Here is a 20,709-nt window from a genome sequence, read left to right on the forward strand (position 1 = left end):
CAGGTTACTCGTTTTATCCTTTGAATGTTGTTGGCCTCTCATTCGTTTTCATGCATCAAAGATGGCGGCATTCTCAGGCGTGCTCGCTGGGCTTGCGGACAAACTTAAATTTAAAGACAACGGTGTTCAAACGGAAACTTCAGTTAGCCAGGTTGCGTATGATATTTGTGTAGCTTTTCCTTAACACTTTACCATTGAAGAATACTCCAGGGATTGGCATCCATAGCAGTTTGGGCTTATCTTTATTTCTAGGCCGTCCACCCAAACGACCTAACTTTGGACTTTCCAATCAATCTGATTCGAACATCTGTCCCGAAGACATTTGAATTTTAGTAGATTTAAACTTGTTTCTTTCATTTCATTGTTTCTCCTGTCTTTCGAATGATTTTATTTGTGAACAACAGGAAAATTATTTGTTTTCTAACAACAATTACAGGTCAAAGGACAACTTTGTTTTAAGCGATGTATGCAAAGCAAATATAAATGTTTTGGGTTTCTGGCTTCAATAAAAGCTCAGGCTAACCCCTTCTACTTCTACTTCTACATCGATAATGAGCAGGACCGAGCATCAGTATAATGCTCAGAGAAGCAACTCAGATATTGCAGCCCTAAACTCCTACAGTTTAAGGCCATTAAATGGGAACTTTCATTGTGCTCTGTGAATGTGTGTTTCGATATTAATTGATATTACCATGAGGGTCTCTCAAGGGTTTTGGGGAATAAGGGGACATGGCAACAAATGGTACAGGAAATTGGAACAACTTAAATTCTCCACTGGAAACATGGAAACGTTGTTACTAGTTTAAGGGAACAAGGGAACGTTTTTTTTAATTTTTCAATGGGAACACTGGAACATTCGTTGTTGATTTCAAAGGGAACACAGGGACAAGTACCCCTCTTGGAGACCCTGCTATATTGTTTCCAGTTTTTTCATATTTGTTCTGTTACAATTTTAAGAGTGACAAGTATACCAGAATTTTATTTTTGGGCATGCCACAGACTGTAAAGTATTTTTCTGTGCAGGAAACGCCAGAACAATAATTTTGAAATTTATGGATAACGAACACTTCCCGCAAAATCATGTATGGAATTTGAAGCTAAGGCTTTCAAGGAGACCTTGTATTCTTTGTTTTTTCTTGTTATCAGAAGTCAGAAGTTTAAATAGTGGAATATTCATGGGGAACATGACCAAATAAACAAATCTTGTGCCAGAATTTTCTGCAGATTCTTAATAATGCGCTGGTGGAATGAAGGAAAAAACTTATTCCAGACCAAACTTTTCAGTCTGGGCCATGCCATCATAAAGGATGGTGGAGCATATTACAGATTGAGAGGACTAAAACGTTTGGGGGAGGCTAAACATGCTAAAACCAAGAGCAGGACGATTTTTCAATATGCTTTCAAATATAATTTGGGAATTTTTGGTGGAACTAAAGCCCCTGTAGCCCCCCACTTCTCTGGTCCCTGGCCATAATCACCATTACCTTAATCTTCTTTACTTTTTACAACCTAAGGGGTCAATACAAAAAAATGTGCATTTCATCACTACAACATTAATATTTGCTGAGATTGATTGAACATAAGTTGAAAATGGTATCCGACTTATACTGACACACTATATAGTCTGAAAAATTATTTCAGTTTCTAAAGCAACTTTGTCAGTGAGCATCTTGTGCATAAATTTTAATGAAAGATGTACCCTGTGTCAATTCCCAGTGGGGGGCTAATGGGGGCTATAGTCCCCCTTCCTCCTCTGGCACCACCACTGCCCATTGCTTGTAACTTTTACATGTGAAATATTGCTTATCCACTGCTGCTTTTGGGCCAAATACTCTTTTTATCTTTTTATCACCATTTCAGTATTATGTTTTTGAATGGATTTTAGTCTTGGTAACTTTTACTTGTTATTTTTGTTTTAGGAAGATGTTGAAGAGTCATTGCTCAAGTGCTACAATGCATATGCGGAGGTCCAAGATTTACAGCCAAAGTAGGATAATAGGAATTATTTTTTGAAATCCTAATGATTGTTTATCTAATTTAGGTAAATTAATTTACTGTATTAAGATATTCAAATATTGTTTTATCTTGAATCCTTTGACAATTTGACAGTTTTTTGCCACAAATATTCTGGCATTCATGATTTTAATGAGATGGTCTTCTGTAAAATCTTCTCTTTTGATAGTGAAAATGAACCAAGTTTTTTGTTAGGAAATCTATAAGGTTTTGATTAGATAGGAATTATTTTTCCTTGCCTTGCAATGATTTGGTGGAAAGTACTTTTGTCATGTGCAAAAGACAGATTTTTTCAAGGGTAGCATTTTATCACACAAATAACTCTGTACTGGGCAATGGCTATGACAATTGTCTGCATAAATCAATATATAAATGTCGTGCAATGAATTTATATGTAAAACATGGCTGATGTTGCTATTAAAAAATGATATTGCATCATTCAGTTAATATTCACTTGATAAATTTTGATACATTTCTGTTTTAGCCTGTTGTTGTTCAGAGAAAGACATGTTGAGTATCTGAGAAAAGGATTACATCACCTCTCTAGTTCTTATCAGGTAATATATACATTTTCTTTTATCAGCTGTTTTATAATGATACTTCTTTATATAGATACAATATTTTAAACGTAAGCTATTTTTAATCATAACAACTGGCATTAGCTACTTAATTTGGTTCAATAAAGTCTAGCATATTTTTTATGTTCAAGCAGTTAAAGAACAGTAAAAAACTTTAGGGTTAAGAGAGAAAAAATTACTTCAAGTAACAGTCTCCTATATGTTGTCAACCTTTTGAAGATCTTGATTCAGGCTCGATTTCATCTAAGATTGGATTCATAAACACAAGTTTTTTGAGTTTTGAAATATTTAATAGAATATATTCTGATATTTTGCTGATATTTTTATGTACATTTGCAGTGTCTGGATGCAAGTCGTGCATGGCTTTGCTTTTGGATTTTACATTCTCTTGAATTGTTAGATGTCCCGATTCCATGTGAAGATGCAGAAAGGCAAGTTAAAAACCACTATTCACTGCATAATTGTCTGGAACTGTTTTTGCTGACAAGCTTCAGTGTGCCCAAGAGTCAAAGCTCTTCTGCAAAATACTGCTATTTTGGTTATATGGCACACTGTTTTTGCAGAAGTCTTTGCAAAAAATGACTTATAATATGCCAGATTTATATTTACATTTCAATCAAGGTTCATTGAAATAATTGATAGTTAACTTGACCAACTTCAAAATGTTTTGTCTAGTTGCCATTATTATTTGCACTTATCAATCATGTGCGCGATTGCTCAGTTATTAGAGGCACAGACTACAGACCTTAGGGCCCGTGGTTCAAGTCCCTGGCATGACCAAACTTTCACCCAGTGTGAGGAGAGTCACCAGCTTTCGCTAATTCCAGGCATAGGAATTACGAGGTGTGGTCACATCAATAGGAAGGACCAGGGCACTGCTTGCTAAGCATAAGCTTCTCAGTGTCCTAAAAAGTACTTTCAGATGCTGGGTAAAAACAAATACAACTACAAAAATATTGTTCATCTCTTTGGTCTTTAATGGTTTAGGATCTTTGTGAATGATGATGGTGACTTTGTTTCTTTAGAGTGGCACGGTTCTTGGATAAATGTCAAGACAAAAATGGAGGATTTGGTGGTAAGTAGGAGATATTTATTAGAAACGTTTTTCGATATCAACATCTTTAGATTTAAACCATTAGTCTTTTCTTGGCTTTCAGTAGATATTTCAGCCTTTGGGCAAAATCTGAAAATGAGACCCTTGCTAGCGGAAAAAGCAAACCATTTTTGTAACCACGCCCATCATGTTAGCTGGAAAATGCATTTCAGAATATTTCTTGCAGTCATTCCTCCAATTTTTTATGATTTTTTACAATTTTCAAGCATACTTTTGCTACACTTGATTAATTCATTACTTTATAAAGCCCCTGAACCCCAAGGCCCTGGGGCGATTTACCCCCCGCTCCCCCCTCTAGGTGCTCCTGGTCTAAAGTAAAAAACTTTGTTTCTCCTGTCATTTTGAAACAACTATTGAGCGTAGACAGTGTGTGTGGGTTCTCTTATTCAAGTCATATACTATAACGAGCATCTTCTTGACAGGTGGACCTGGGCAAATGCCTCATTTAGCACCAACATATGCAGCAGTTTGTTCTCTTTGCATACTCGCCAGGTTCTGGGAAGGAGCTTATGATATAATTGATAGGTATGAAAAATATCTTTGATACGAAATTCGTAAATTTTACATGATTGTCAAGGCTTTCTTGTTACTAGTCTCTCTCTCTCTCTCTCTCTCTCTCTCTCTCTCTCTCTCTCTCTCTCTCTCTCTCTCTCTCTCTCTCTCTCTCTCTTATTAGTAATCTGAAAAATAAAGAAAGAAAAAAGGAGAGGAAAGGAGTATTGAAAAAATATCCTTCCCTCTCCATTTTCTTTTTATTTCTTTCTTTATTTTTCAGATTACTAAATAAATAAAGAACTAGAGAGAGACTTATAGCAAGTCCATGTCTTACTGAAAATTTTGTTTTTTTAGACCGGCACTAAAGCAGTTTTTAATGTACAGAAGAACTCCTGAAGGATCATTCACAATGCATAGAGATGGAGAAGTCGATATCAGGTGCTGAGTGCTTTCAATGCATATTTCAAGTTCTTCTAACTGTAGATTAAATACCTCTGTTTTCCATATCGACTATTTGGTTAGCTTTGTAGTTGAATTTAATTTACTTAGGCTGTAGACCTTTTATTTCCTATTTACGTGTTCAAATCATTAAAAGCATTTTCTTGGCTAATGATTTGAGATTTCATTTTGCTTCTTGAACCTCACAGTATACTTTCATAGTAACAGGGCAGTCTGTCTTTCAAAACGATTTGTTCGGTAAAAGTATATAAAAATAATATGAACATTGATTTTTAAAAATAATCGTTTTGACAGAGCTATGCACGTTAACGTCTTTCTGAATTATACCAAAGCACGATTGTAATGGCTTTTAAGTGTCATGACCCCCCATTTGGCTTTCACCTTCTTAGTTCAGTGGTAACCATGTTTTGCTTCACCTTCATATCACATCGGCAGAAGTTTAAAGTTCCATGTTATTTCTTTATCACAGAGGCGCATACTGTGCTGTTGTTGTTGCAAGGCTAACAAATATTGTTGAAGGCCTGTTTGAAGGGACTGCTGATTGGCTAGCAAGGTAAGCATTGCTGCGCAAAGGTTGTGTTGCAAAAGGGGAAGGACTATCGTCCCAAACTGTCGACAATTCACATGCCTGGGGTAAAAAACCGATGAAAATGGCCAGTTTGTAATTGTTGGATTCTGCGAGGAAGCAGTTATTTGATGTTATTATTTACGAGTGTTTTGATGATATTTGTATTTTTACAATTTTGTTTTCATCTGAATTACCGTTAACTGATATGTAGTATTCAATGCCATATAAGCAAAGCTGTACTCGTTTTTGTGTGTAGAGTCAGAAAGCTCATGGTTGCGTTTCAGAGTTTAATGTGTTAAAATTTTGCTGCAGTTTCTAATGTAAATCTGACTTTTAACTTCGTTTTCATGTGTTTTATTATAATCGTTCTACAGTAAGTCCTAAATATAATAATTCATTATACATGGGACTTTAATCAAGCTAAATATTTTCACTTTTTATAATTATTGTTTTTTCTGGTGTCTAAATTTGCACATATTGTGTAGAAATCTTCCAACTCGATTCTGTTTTGAATAAATTTTCATCAAATAAAGGTTTCCAATGTTTCCGAACTATCTGCTCTACATTGGTTAGGCAGATGTATTTCAAAGCAAGTACTGTACTTTCCATATTCACATTATAGCAATACTATGACTCGCATTCTTTCGATTGCAGTTGTCAGACGTATGAGGGCGGATTTTCAGGCCTGCCAGGTAGACCTCATTTTAGTCATTTTAGCAAATTTTTTGGAGTTCTTCATGTCTGTTTTTAATATTCACTTTTGGAAGCAGTGATCGATACAAAATGCTGAAATGCTAGTTTAAGCCTTAATTTTGACTGTTTGTTTTATTAGCTTTTTTTGGTCTTCAGTATGATTTATTTACGCCGATTTGAGTTCCATATTTTGTCATCTTTCAGGGCTTGAAGCCCACGGTGGATATGCATTCTGTGGTTTTGCCGCCCTTGCCTTGCTAGGAAGCGAAAACAAAGCTAACATCAAGAGTTTGCTGGTAAGTCATCCATTAATCGTCTGACTAGCAGTAGCTTGTATCTATCAATTTTTGTAAAAGTGTCCTCAAAACGGCGAGCACAATTTGAATATTTGTCCAGTTTAAGGGTGGGCGTGCAGTCCCTGCTCCTCTTCTGTTATCCATACCTAACGCCAATTTTTATATGGTAGGTTCTCTTAATCAGGCAATATATGATTCTTTTATAACAATTTGATGATGAGAATCATGATCTGCAAATTTTATGTTGTCAGCGCTGGGTAGCAAACAGACAAATGCGACTTGAAGGTGGATTTCAGGTAGGCATAACGAAACTTTTTTAAGTGAGAAATATTTAGAGAGCTTTCAAGGTCATCACCAAGGGCCTACTGATGCCTGTTTAAAATGTCTATTGTACTTACTGAGAATGGTTTCACTATTTTCTATGTACATTCATTTTTCTTGCAGACATTTTTGCAGACTTTTTAGATTCAATCAAACAAGTCGCTCTTACTCTAGAGAAATTTGTTATTGTCTATTGAAAAATTTGCAAGATAAATGTTTAAATTCAACAACGAATGCGATAATGTTTCTTAAAGAAATTTTAAATTCTTGTTTCGTTTTCCAATAAGTCGGTTAATAAAACTATATTAATTTTGACTTTACCTTTCACCTTTCCAGAAATTGTCTAGCAAGGCTGTCTCTTTTTTGTGAAGATTCAGTGAATTAATGAATAGGGGAAGGAATACATGTGCGAATTTTAGTGTACCAAAGATCAGCTTAAGAAAATATGACATGTTAGATTCAAATTTCCTTGCCATGTTTTTCAGGGAAGGACGAACAAGCTTGTTGATGGGTGCTACTCGTTTTGGCAAGGTGGCCTATTTCCTATTCTGCACAATGTGCTGCAAATGTATGATGATGAAGAACTTAGTCAAGAGGAATGGCTTTTTAATCAGGGTGAGTCATTGCGACCAAAAGCAACGCCCTATTCATGAGGATCTATACAAAGAGTAAAAATTCGCAATCAATTTTTAGGCAGTACAGAATTAGACAAAGACTTTTAAAAAAGCAAACATTTCGAAACATACTTAAGCTTTTTGTCTGACACGTCTTTCTCAGGTTAAAAACTCTAAGGTAAGAAATATATATACCGATTTGTGGATCGAAGTAGGCCAATCAGAAACGCAAGCACTTGACTGTGAAGATTGTCCAATCAGTGCCAATAACCTATTGAAAATATGCCGGTTTTTTTATTTTTATGTAAATTAATTCTAAAACGACGACCAGGCTCTTCCTATTATCCGAAACACATCGCCATTGAGTTTTTCGCACAATTTGGCTAGTTTGTCTAAGGCTACCAGGATAACATTTCCTTGCGATTTGAAAGTCAGATTGAGCAGGCCTAATTTTTAATTAATTTTGTTTCAAAATCAAGTATTTTGATCGAAACCTGTAAGACAGGGTCTTTTATCCTACCAGTTTGTATTTCGATACCTAAGTAAAATTTTAAGCTCGTGCAGCTTGGTCTTTGCTACTTTATAAACTCAGTCCTTCAACTCATCTTTTGTCAAGACAATCGTGCAGATAAATTACTATTTGCTAAAATAATTTATTTGCTTAATCATTTCACAAACTTTTCAGATGCACTTCAACAGTATGTTCTTCTTGGGTGCCAAAATTTTAATGGCGGGCTCCTAGACAAACCAGGAAAGTGAGTTATCAACTTGCGTGTTTTATTTCTACTAATTTCGTTTAATTTTTATAACTTTTGTTCTTATATAATGTATTTGGGTAAATCCCAAAATGGTGTGATACCAACTTATTCAATTTTTTAAGATTTCTCCGAGAAGGTAAATCCTACTTAACATCTTGTCCTTTTAGGTCACGTGATTTTTATCATACATGTTACTGTTTGAGTGGCCTTTCGATCGCCCAGAATTTCATAGGAGACGAAGTCCAAAATACGAAAGTTGTCGGTTCAAATAAAAATTTGCTGGTAAGAAACCTATCAAGCTTTGCAGGATACTAACATTAACAAAAATTACCTTTAATGTGTTCTTTAAAGTGCCTATGCAGCGAAATTTACCATTTTAATATTTTAAAGGAAATATATAGAATCCTTCACCCTTGTGCTTATACAAAAATAGAGTTCCGGTAAGTTGAATGGTTCTTTTTTAATGAGTCTCAAGGTATGCACATTTTGCAGTTGTATTGTGAAATTTTATTTCCCGCTGTGACGTCACAGTGATGAGTCGATGTGAAACCATTTGGGTTTTCAGGCATTGCAAGCATGGCAACTTCGAAGCGTGCTTCAAAAAGCGGTAGTTCTCGCGTTACTAAATAATACGTTGGGACCAGCTGCACAAACACCCAGTTCACAGAAGGTGTACCGTTTTACTATTTGCCGGAAGAAAAAGGAGGCACCATCTATGGGTGCGTTTTGTTAGGGGGCACTGACCTGACTTTACCCCCTTCAAATTACTCTTCCTTGTGCTCAATACACTTTGAGGAGAGCTGGTTTTCAAGAAGAAAAGATCACAGAATTATTCTGTGAAGAGATCTAGCCAGAAGAGCTCTGTGTCAGAAGTAGACAGCTAGATGACGCTGTTTCAACCATCGATATTGCGAAATAAAAAGATACAGGTCTAATATCTCGAGAACGAAAGCAAGTAGGTTGACAATTTCCCTGATTTTACATCGAGTTAGGGTTGTTAGCCTTTCTACGGGTAATGGGCTATCATCGTAAAACTCGTAAATTAAACGATAGGCTTTGAATTGAAAGAGGATGGGAAAATTTAGGCTTTAGGAACAAAAAGCAAAGAGGGCAGAATAGGTAAATTGGGAGTCAAATAGGTAGAGTTAAAATTGTTTACAGTGGCGGAATTCAGGGGGGGGGGGCGTGGGAGGGGGCTCTGGCCTTCTCATCGGAAAATGTATGCCAATGGTTATTAAAAGAAACTGCTTGTTCGTCATGCTAAAATGATAGGTAACTAGGGACATGCCTAGGTTTTAAACACACAGGCATATGCATGCAACTTATTTTTAAATGCATTCTAAACTATTTGTCATCAGGTCAATATTCACGACTCTGTAGTCCGCCTCCGATTCACTGTAGATAGATAGTTTATTTAGATCCTCGATCGTTGTTCCGATGTACACTAGAACTATGAAATTAACAGACAAAACCAACTTTTATATGAGCGCACTAAACGACTACCGATTCTGTACAACCGCAGTTTCCTGGTTGCTGTCGAGCCGACTCATCACTGTGACGTCACAAAAACCTTGTTTTTCGCAAGCACTACCTAATTTCAAACTCTGATTAAACCCACTTTCGCTGGTCAAGTTATGACAATTTTGGTGTCAAACGTATCGGGAAAGATGGGGAAATGTAACTCTTAAGGAAAACAGGATATAGAATTTCGTTGCATAGACACTTCAAATTCTCAAATGATTTTACCCGCTTTTTCAGCCCATAAGTATCCCTTACAAATTCGTACTTATTCCGTGACTAACGTTCGTACTTATTTCTTACTTCTATGTCGTCGTAACCTTCGACTTCTGACCTATGATATATGACACATGAACTTTAACTGCGTTCTGTTGAAGCTGTCTTAGTAACTTTAACTGTTTTTATATGAATTTTCTCACTTATTCATTATTTTATGGCCTTAGAAACCGACACACCCTGCCTACAACATCTGTGTAGAAAGTGCATATGAAGCTTTGGAATATTTCAGGCAGCGACCTCTGGTAACTATCGTTAACGAAGAAAAGACAAAAGGTGAGGAAAAAGTGCAGCCACAAGGACAATGCTCTTGCTCCTAGTCCTAATTCAGCAGTTAATATTCGGTTTTTTATTAGCAAATATTTTCAGTATCTTATATGTTTTGGTTTGCCAGAAAGAATAACTGGTCTAGAAAATCTATGAAATAACTGCAGATCCCAATGTAGAACATTATTTTTTTGGGGTTCTTGACTCGCGAATTGCATCTACTGGTTTTTTAATGTAGCACTAAAAATCGCCAAAATTTGGTTACCCTGCCCAATAACAGCGTTGATTTCTGGTTTGTGTACAGAAGAGGCCGTAAAAGATCCATGAAAATACAATCTTAAAAAGAGTCAAGCATTTTTAAAATATTGCCATTTTTCGTGCACTACTTTTACAATTTTGATGGTAAAATCTTTCATCGTAAAGCGTCAGTCACATTATTTGGACATAAGGCCTCGCATTTATACTAGAAAAACGCGCTATTTCTGGAAATGATAAACGTAAGCTTTTCAAGATTTTGATCTGTTTGTAAATTCCGTCAATACTAGGCATCAAATATTTGACTCCTGGATTTCGTATTTTATCCGAAGGTTTGAAGTACTTCTTGTTATAAATTTTTGAATTAATTATTGTCGAGTTTTTAATCGATTTTGACAGTTCGGTTATTTAACAAACTGATGGGGATAGTTATTTATAATTGTTCATTTAAACGATTGGGGTTTATTTAGCTTTTATAGCAATGTTAATAATGGCAAATTGGTATCTTTGTCTTTTTTGAAACATATCTTGATTAGTAAAGATTTTTCTGTTGGTTCTGTCAGTGTTCTTCCTATTCCTGGACAGGGTAATGCTCGCTAAAGATATCAAGCCGGGATTTTAACATCGCTTAACCACCCTAGCACGGCAAATTCTAGAGAAGATAACAGCCATAAAACCTTACAGTATCAGCAAGACAGACCAAACAACAGACATCAAAAGAGAGACGCTTGAATAGGTAATATGCAATGTTAACAAATTAGAAGATATATTGATTTTTTTTATATGCTTAAATAGTTTGAAGCAATGGTGTGTCATCCAAGCTTTTGCATTATCTAACCTCAATCCACTTGAATTTTAAACCATATTTTCTTCCTCAACTCGGTTTTTATACATAGCTAAGACGTTTTCAAATAGATCATGTATGCATCAGACAACAACCTTTGCTTTCGTGTGACTATTGTGTATTTATTCAGAGAGCTTTTCCCGAAATCTCCCGATATCTAGCTTTTCTCCTAAAGGATTTCGACTTTGTTTTAATTTTCCCTAATATTTCGACTGTTTCTCCATGGTAACCCTAATTTATAAAGAAGAGAGTACATCCCATTCAGATTATCAGATTATCTTGTCAAGGGACAATTCATTTTTACCAATAACTGATTTTTTTATCGATAGGTTGCAATAAAGCTTTCGCAATGTATTCATACTAATAACATTCCAATTTTCCAATTTTTCATATTACTCATCCCATGCATTATGTATATTTTTTGACAATTTTTTGTCTTTTTCGATATCATTAAACCTTCATAGCATCACACACTTTACTTCAGTTCTTTGTTTCAAATTTTTGTCTGTACATTCTTAAAGAATTAATTCATTGTTTTAGGAAAGCATGATTATATTTCATCATTTTGATATAAAGTTTTCAGTTTTAACAAATTTCTGTGAAATAATGATATACACAGTCATAAATTTTGGACGCAGATAGAGATGGTTTCGCCAGCTTTAGGCCAACAGCTTCCTCAGCCAGAAGCGCACGAGGTAACAGCAACCGGTCTCAATAGCATATACACCCCTGGTTGTTTATAAAGTGTATAATTTTTGACCACCTTCTAAAGCATGCTTATACGGGGCCTTTACAACAGGGGGGCCAGGGGAACATGCCCCCGCGTTATTGGTAAATAGGATATTGAAATTAGCAGGGTTTTCATTGAAATTAGCCCAAACGTTGATATAGATAGACCTGTAGATTGCAAGAAATACACTCAACCAAAATCAACAAGTAAAAATAGCGTCAGCAAAAACTTTGTCCCAACAGGGGTAAGGGGTAAGAGGACGATTTATTTACACTGCTGCCCCTCTGCAGTTTAGAATTAAAAGGAACATTTAAAAGGAACATTCAAAAAGATGTGAAAAAGTGAATAAATGTATATGTATTTCTTTATATGCAACGATGTCCAACGGTATAAGTTAACTGTAAGAAGAAACCAAATTAGATGCATGGCAAATGATTTTAAAGCTCAGCTGTGAAGCTTTGTGGTTTTAACAGATCTATGTAAATCATCTTGTCACCTAGCACTCTTCTGCTTGTTCGCTAGATATTCCAAGCTCTTTTGATCTTTCTTTCAAAAGTTCCAGCCTACAAATTGATTATGTATAATTATTGGTTTCAATGCAAATATAGCCCAATCGCTTTAATAGTTAATTTTTTAGCCAGTTTTCTTTTCCATTAACACATTAAACTTCTGCTGCCATTTTCCTACCCTAATATTTTCCATGGTACACGCATTTTGTATAGAAAATTGTCTAAAAAACCGCAGGGACCGTAGAAGCAAGGGGGCTGAGGAGGCCCAGCCCCTTTCAATAATTTATAAAAGGTAGTTAAACCATACAAAAAATCGTCTTATTTTGTTCTTTCGCATGTTCAACATCCCCCCCCCCCCCAAATAAAACTTTTTAATCCCCTCAACTTGTAATATGCTCTGCAGTCCTTGTAAAAAACCGAGCCCGAGGGTGGCAAAAGAATTAAGAGACAATAGTTTACATCATTCTGAGTCTTTGAAGATGCTGGAAATGATTTGCCTGTTTCTGGCTCAATAGATATCATTGGAAAATTTTGTTTCGCGTCAATATATATTGCCATAGCTTTAGTTTTCTGTGCTTTTGTCTTTCTTTTTTACTCTAAAAAGTATTTATTTAGCACTTTGGTAGTCAAGAAACCTTTAAGAAACTTCAGGTACTAAAATCAACAACAAAATTAAGAAACTGATTACTAATCCCTAGCTTAGTTTTTTTACAAAAAATGTGTGTTTTTCATAATATTCAGGTAATCCCTGAGCATTTTTTGTCTCTGAAAATCAGTTTATTTCTATTGCAAATCATAATCTACTATATTCTTCATAAAATCAATCTACTGGTTTGCTTTTATGTTGAAGTGTGCTTATGGCAACCGCTTTTTGAATTTAAGCATCAATTTAAGCATAAGTCCTTGCATCAATTAAGCTGTTTGCCGTTGTATCAATTAGAATTTCCATGCTTTTGTGTCTTCATGTGAATTCCATACTTGGGAAAGTGCTTATGGGCAAGTCAAACTTTGGTAAAACGGGGCTGGTAATATCATAAACTGTTTTGCTAGCCTCGTGTCTCATTCCATATGTCTTGTTTTATCAACCGGAAAGTAGCAGCTCATATTAATGACCGTTACTCACTTTTCTCTTGCAAACTTGAGATCAACCTCACTTTTATCAAGTGTTTCCTTTCCGAGATTAGCCTCTTCTTCAAACATCTCTCTATGAAAGCGTACGTTGTTAGTGTGAGAAGTACAATCCATTGTAGAAATCTATAACCCAACTTTGAATGAATCATAAACTTTGTTAATTGTCACTTTCAATGATAATGTCACACTTAGATGCAATACGAATGTCAATATGGTCTTGAAGGTCAATGAATATGGAGTTTCTTTTCTTAACTGCTTTTAGTTAAAGTTTATAGGTTTTCTTCAAGTCATGTTGCTTCTAACTGAAAATGATACTGGATCAATGACACTGATTTTACAGTGTCATTGTTTCATCAAATTTGATGCTAGTTATAACTATAAGAGAGCTTTAGGTTCTGATGCTACCTCGTGAAAACGTTTTTCTCAGGAAGCATTAATCGTAATAGTATCAAAGTATACTCATCGCCACAATTGTCCTATGACGTCATCAAATTTTAAAATAACATTTTGGTACCCGCGAATCCGATATTTTTTCCGCTAATGAAAATTTAATCAATCACAGTCTTTATGGTTATTGTTAGAGATCTTTCTGCTCGATTTTCGTGAGGGATGGATTTCCATCTCGTAAGGAATAGATTTCCTTAATTTAGTTTTACCACAACGATAACGGAAACGATGATAGTAGGTTCTATCGTTATCAGTATCGTTATCGTCGCGTTTGCTTAAACTCTCTAATGTCAGTCACCAAAATTGATGGATCTTTCAAGATCACCTTTGTGGACTGATAAAATCAGCCTCTGTTCCTTGCAGATAAACTTGTCTGCTTATTCTACAGCAATTGACATTCTTGTGCCATACCTGGTGTTGCTTAGTGTTAATCTTCGTTAGTTTCAAGCTGTTGTACTTATAATTATACACACCAGACTACAAATGAAACACTTTGCCATGTATCTTCTAGATTTGAATTTCTGTATCATTTATATGCCCGTTAAACTAAGATTTAATTTTGATCCATTTAATCTCAATTTAATTTTGATCTAAGTTTAATCTTATGTCAGAATTTAAACACTGCTATACTTACAAAGCCATTTGAACCTCATCAACAGTGGGCCAGTCATCTCTTGATTCCTGTTTTTCTTCTGCAACAAGTAAGAAAAATTGTACATGTTATACTTAAGTGACAATTGCTGTTTACCAGTTTGTTAGATAGTGTTCGTGATGAAGCTGTTCACCCATTGGCATGCAGAACAGGACGGTGCATTCACCATGGAACTGTTCTGTAATATTGGGCATTAAATTGTGCTGTTTTGAAATTTATTAACATTGTACTTAGTTTATGTTTCTCATTTTAAATATCTGCATACGAAAATCGTTGAAATAATTTTACGGAGTGATTTTACAAATGTTAGCAGATCCTTGCTGAAAATGATGCCTTTTCTTTCCGTTTATTCTTGGCCAATCTCTATCACCGTTTTTTTCTTTATTCTGACCATTTCAACTCGTCTAGTTGCTGACCATTTCAAAATGAAGTTTTGACGAGCTATTTTTTACTTTCCTTGATATCATTAGTTTTCTTACCCATTTATTTTCAAATTGCTTTGACAATATTGACAAAATTTACCTTCTACTTTGATCTTTGAAAACTCTTCAGTCAGTTCATCAATTGTTTGTTTGCTCTCTTGAACTGTAAACAATGTTAAAAATGAAGGACGAGTGAAGGTGTATATCAAATAGAAAAAATTTCGCATAGCAACCTTACCTAACTATTTTCAATTTCTTTTAAGTAGCAAAAATACCGGATTAATGCAAGTGATCTAACTGAAAGGCAGTATGAAAAAGCATTCTAATCCTATTCCATTTTAACGCACATCTGTATCGGGTTGATGATTATCTCGTGTCTGTAATAGACAGAAACATTCTTCTTCCTTTGAAATGTTGATCAGTTTGTGTTGTGTAACGAGTGACCTGAATTCTCCTCATTTTGAAATGTGATGCTATTTTTACACAGAACAAACCTGCATTCTTTGTTTCTTGTATCTTTTTCTCCAAATCTTTTTGCTCACCATGCAGTTTTGCTTCATTCTTTGATTTCAATGATAAAATTGATAAATTGGTTTATAATGAAAAGCATGTCGAGGCGATTAAAAGGTACAAGGCACATGTTTTAAATACAATCTATGATTTTTAATTGCTCTAACACTGCGTAAATAATAAGGAGAATGTCGTAAAGAGGACTAAAATCAAAAGACATATTTAGTCTTATAAATTTCACTTACATATTCTTCGCGTGCACTAAAGAAAGTCTTTGCCAGGTTCTGAAGTTGCTGTGCAAATTCGGTGCTGCAGAATTTAATTTAATTTTGTTAGATTAATCCCAACTAAATACGATTTCGAAAGAAAGAACAAGCAATTTATAAGAAATTGGCAATGTAATTTCACCTACTTCTTTGGAGTTATTAGCCAGATATTTTCTTTAATTCTCTTTTATCATTGACCAATTAAAATTTTATTTATTATATTTCTAAGTATAGAATTTAATTGGACTCTGGTTTCATAGCCATGCTTACCTCATTTCCTCCCTTCGCCTCTTTCCCAAATTTATCTTTTCTCTCGTATCATTAATAAGGTTTTGCTTTTCAACATGAAGTCTCTGCAATCTGGCAATATTATAAAAAATACGCTAGAATATTGAACTAAAGAGGTATTTCAAGTTTGTTTAATAAAAATGGTTACTAACAAAATCATGGGCATATTCGATTTGTATTTCTTCGTCTCTCCCTCCATTGGTGCTTCGGTCCAGGGAGTGAAAAGTGCCCCCTAGTGATACTTCATGGATATTTCTGGATCATAATAATTGCTTCTTAAAAACAAGTTCCTGTAAGGCCCGTGCAAGTGCAGCAAATCTTCTGAAATGTCACACAAAATGTTATATCAAATGTACAACCGATTCTTAGAGGTTGGTCACTCCAGATAATGCAAACTTCTGGTAACAAAATCACTGAAACAATTTTCGCTGCAGTATCTAGCCTGTTCTAATTATTTCTATTTTCTTCAAAATCGGGTGTGGTTGACAGGTTATACAGTACCCTTCAACACAAAAAAGCGATTGTTAGGCTGGCAATTTTAAAAGAAAACAATTGCTTTACGTTTTTACTTCACGTATTGGTAACAACCATAACTGAAAACACTGGAATATGTTACCAAAGATGCAAAAATTTGAAAGCTTCATCCGAAGTACGCAAAGATTTGAATACACCCTCTCCGTGTAGGCCTAGAGTTTTTGGTTCGTTTTAATTTAGACGAGAGAGCAATCTTTGAAGGCGTATGCTTTGAAGCGTAAACTTTGGTTCATTGGTAATGGCAGCTTGGAAAAATCTATCACAAATCTAATCTTAATCAAATTCAATTAAATAACATTTTGTTACTGACCTGTTTATCAATTCTTTACTTTCATACATCTTCTGCCTTGCAATGTCTCTTGTGGCTGAACACGTTTGACGTAAGATTTGTTTAAATGGCGATTTCTTGTTTGGAATAGTTACTAAATTATTAGATAATTTCTTGTCTCCCATAATTAATTCTCAATCAAACGATTATATAAAGAGTTGAATTACCTATTGATTTTGATTACACTGTAAAATGATTATTCAAATTTAGAGAAAACCATGACATTTAAAGTCAAAACCGTCAAATGCCATTCAAAGATTTTGGTTTTGTACCCCAAAAGTGGTTCCTAAGATTTTTTTATGACATTGTAGAGAAACGTGCATCTGGTTTAGAAGTTTTTAGGAAGCCATGTGTATGGGCACGAATATTAGATTATGGTAATTAGTAATACAGCTTATAGTCTCGTTTTTATGTTTTTGCACTTCTTGTTTTTGTGTTTTAATGTTTTTTGTGTTTCTCATCGATATATAATTGTTTTTCTTTGAAGAACATTGTGCAAGAAAGAAAGCTTGTCTGAGACACACACACTTATATATATATAGTAAAATAGATTATAGGGACCATGTTTTTATGTCTATACTTCTTCACTCATACCTGATAATCTTGAATACCTTTCTTGGACATTGCTGTAACGTGCATTTACTAGAAGACGAAGAAATTTATGAAAGTAAATAACTAGAGGGGTTTTTTAAAGTGGCTGCGAGTTTAGCGGAAATTTTACCTATTGAAAAGTCTCAAATAAGGCCTTGAAAAGCCATAATTGGTAGAGTCAATGTTTCGTTGTAGCCATGACATATCACTGTATCTAGGTCTTCACGACTGTGAAGAACTAAGGCATGAAAATTTTCGTTTCTGTAAAACTAAACAACACTAAACAACAATGGCACCTCCAAGCAACAGACCAAATTATTCAATCAAACAGAGATAAGGCTTTCAATAGCCAAATTCTCTTCAATAGATTATCATAGCAAAACAATCAATGATTTCAGCGTTCTTACCGAGGTTGAGCTTTGTTTCTGTGTCTTTTCTCCTTGCCTGCTCATTGTCGAGAAAGTTTTCAAGTTTTCGTTTTTCTAAAAAGTACAACCAATATGAGAGGTAAATCGACTAATATGAATAAACAAACTGTTGGCAGACAGATGGAAAGATATATTTTTGAACAAATATTGTCATTTTGCTATCTGCAATTAAGATTTCAGAAAATGCATGGAAGTTTAATAATACGTTTCTGCATTTGTCTTTGTTATCTATTTTCCCTTTGTGTTGGCGGTGCTCATCTGAGAAGATATTCTACTAATAAAATGTAATTTATTTAAAATGTTTTCTTCTCAATATGTTTTCCCATGGCTAGTAACAATTGATGATAGACCATTGCAGACAAAAATTATGTCCTTTTTTATTTTACCCCTTTTTTCCAGGACCCTATCTCAGACAACTTTTAGTACTTGAGCCTATCTTCAAAATTTATCAAAATTTATTGTAAATTACCTTGCTGAAGCTCTCTCAGGCTTTCAGAAATAATTTCTAGTTGAAAATTTGTGTTTTTCTTGGTTTTATCCATGATTTGCTCATAACCCTTTGACTTCTTGCTGACGACTAACGCCGAATTTAGTTTTCCCGCCATATGAACCTCGTTTTGAAAAGCAATAAATGTTCTGTCCTTCAGTTCAACTTTCCTTGCAAATATTTTCGGTATAAATGTTTTCAATGAATTAGTGCGACCAACAGTATCAGGCAGGCACGCGAATTGACGGATATTTTTGGGAGGGTGAAGGGTACAAAATTTCTACCTTGGGGTCCAGAGCCACAAAATTTCGAGCGCGAAAATAGATGATAAAAGTGGAGAAGCGGAGAAGAAAGATAGACGCTCCTCCGCTGCTCCACTTCTATCTTCTATTTCCGCTCTCGAATTTATGCTGCTCTGGTACCCAGGGTACAAAATTTCCGAATGACGATGACAACTGCTATTAATTGTGTATTAAAATTGTAGACATTTAACATTAAAATTGTAAGCCTTTAACATTTACGTGCCGGGAGAGTCATTTCAAAGAAGGAAATTCAAATAAGTATTGGGTGCAGTTAGAATTAGCATAATCAGATCTAATGATATCTGAGTTTGGTAGTATTTTGAACATAGCTTCGGTAGAGCGTAGACGTGAATGAAACTCCATATCGTTGATTTTATCTTTAAATATATACAAAACGTGACTTTAAACAACTATAACGTAAACGTAACTTGTTAGCCCATCATAAACTTGTAGCGTGACTTTATCGTAACTTCACTACTTCGAAAAACTTGACCTTACAATAAAGGGCGTGAATATATAACGAAAGAAGACTGGGACGAGTAGGAATCCCCCATGATGGCTTGGGCTGCGAAATATATATTGACTTCACAACAGGTAGCAGTAGAAGGAAATTTTTCAATTTAAACAGAAAGAGTTTGCAACATTTCCGCAGAGACTGCAGCTTCCTTGAGGTGTCAATATATCACTTGGATACATGAACATTACTGTTTTACCGTTCTGTCATATTGTGCTTGATGCCGTATAGGTAGATTCATCAATGTTTGGTACATAGGACAAAAAAGTTTTAAGTTGCGACTCTGTGATTCACGCGTAATGCGATCATAAGACACCTTGTACTCGTATGATTGTAGCCTTTTAATACATTTTTCTCTAATATGTTATCTTGTGGATGCGAGTGGGTCTGATATAACTCTGGGAGTGATCCTTGCTGGCAATGAATTGCATTCTTCAGTAAAAAGAAACACTGAGTTATTTCAGTTATAGCTCTGATTGGAAATTGAGACAAGTAAATTTTTAGCAATAATTTCATTTTTACTTGTAAAACTATAGTCATCCCAGGTGTAAAGCCAGGAAACTAAGGGGGTGCGCGAAGCAAACTGAATCAGCAGTTTCACACTAAGAGAAACTCGGTCTTTTAAACTTAACTTTCTATCATTTATCAGCTTCGTTTACATTTGACCTTTACACCTCGCAACCCCTCCATGATCATAATGATTAAGCTTTTTTAAATACACTAAACATGCGTGGGTAATAATAATTACCTACATGTAATCAGCAAATTAATTCTATTACACTCTATTCAAGCAATTTCATAAAAACAATTTTTCGACGTGAGAAATGAATTCTCAAATAGGTATCAATAATAAACACAAATGTTAAGCAAAGCAAAGCATACTATGATGATACTTTAGCAAATGAGTCCATATTTACGGAATGAGATAGATGTCACCGTGTTGAGCACCATATTTTAGGGTATGGACATATGTTAACTAAACCACGCAATATGCCATGTCTAGCAAGAATTTCGCGAGCTGTAACTTTCTACGTGTAGTCATCAATTAAATCCTTATAAATTGAGTCAGAGAGGGGTATGATCGTCTAGATTATAGGTTATATTTTAAGACGAATTAGGTAAACAAATAAAGGAAAAGGTGGAGGTACATTAGACTGCCACGCACAATAACATCTCCATTGCGCCACAACTGAGTGTCCTTGCATCCTTTCACGATCCAGATAGTTTCATTGTTGTTACCTACTCCGTTATTCTATTATTTTCCCCTTCCTTATATACATATTATAATTGCAATTTATAAGGTTGTAAGGAAATATCTAAAAATGATTAAAAGATTCAATCTAAGTCCGTTTTCCTTGGAGCAAAATCTGCAAAATCCCTGACAAGCATTTCAGAATCCAGTCTTTCAAGGATTGAAGAGCTTTAGCATCTTAACTTCTTTTTTATCGGAAATGTCTTAAGAGCGCGAAGGACCTTTCTATATAAACCCTAAAACGAGGGG

General features: G+C 35.0%; 2 protein-coding genes across 3 annotated transcripts; one reads left to right on the plus strand and one right to left on the minus strand.

The window, feature by feature from the left end:
- Positions 1 to 16: 16 nt before the first annotated feature.
- On the plus strand, positions 17 to 11,180 carry LOC135681211 (protein farnesyltransferase subunit beta). Of its 2 annotated transcripts, XM_065195544.2 has the most exons (16): positions 17 to 151; positions 1,920 to 1,987; positions 2,498 to 2,570; positions 2,931 to 3,022; positions 3,617 to 3,666; positions 4,128 to 4,230; positions 4,555 to 4,638; positions 5,129 to 5,212; positions 5,882 to 5,919; positions 6,125 to 6,216; positions 6,468 to 6,512; positions 7,023 to 7,152; positions 7,837 to 7,906; positions 8,077 to 8,191; positions 9,871 to 9,979; positions 10,811 to 11,180. In XM_065195544.2, the coding sequence occupies exons 1-16, from the start codon at positions 62 to 64 to the stop codon at positions 10,813 to 10,815; spliced, it is 1,248 nt and encodes a 415-aa protein (XP_065051616.2). In that variant the 5' UTR covers positions 17 to 61; the 3' UTR covers positions 10,816 to 11,180. The 2 variants fall into 2 exon arrangements, with proteins under 2 accessions (XP_065051616.2, XP_065051615.2); XM_065195543.2 differs by lacking the exon at positions 10,811 to 11,180 and having other exon boundaries at positions 9,871 to 10,767.
- LOC135681213 (uncharacterized) lies at positions 10,950 to 20,509 on the minus strand. Its single transcript, XM_065195547.2, has 11 exons — positions 18,375 to 20,509; positions 17,885 to 17,959; positions 17,481 to 17,528; positions 16,869 to 16,923; positions 16,007 to 16,096; positions 15,716 to 15,779; positions 15,455 to 15,521; positions 15,061 to 15,123; positions 14,521 to 14,578; positions 13,432 to 13,512; positions 10,950 to 12,362 (listed from the first exon to the last, which is right to left on the minus strand). The coding sequence occupies exons 1-11, from the start codon at positions 18,508 to 18,510 to the stop codon at positions 12,296 to 12,298; spliced, it is 804 nt and encodes a 267-aa protein (XP_065051619.2). The 5' UTR covers positions 18,511 to 20,509; the 3' UTR covers positions 10,950 to 12,295.
- Positions 20,510 to 20,709: the final 200 nt, after the last annotated feature.

The sequence above is a fragment of the Rhopilema esculentum genome, chromosome 12, assembly GCF_057945365.1.
Source record: "Rhopilema esculentum isolate cy_ngs chromosome 12, ASM5794536v1, whole genome shotgun sequence".
Taxonomy (NCBI): domain Eukaryota; kingdom Metazoa; phylum Cnidaria; class Scyphozoa; order Rhizostomeae; family Rhizostomatidae; genus Rhopilema; species Rhopilema esculentum.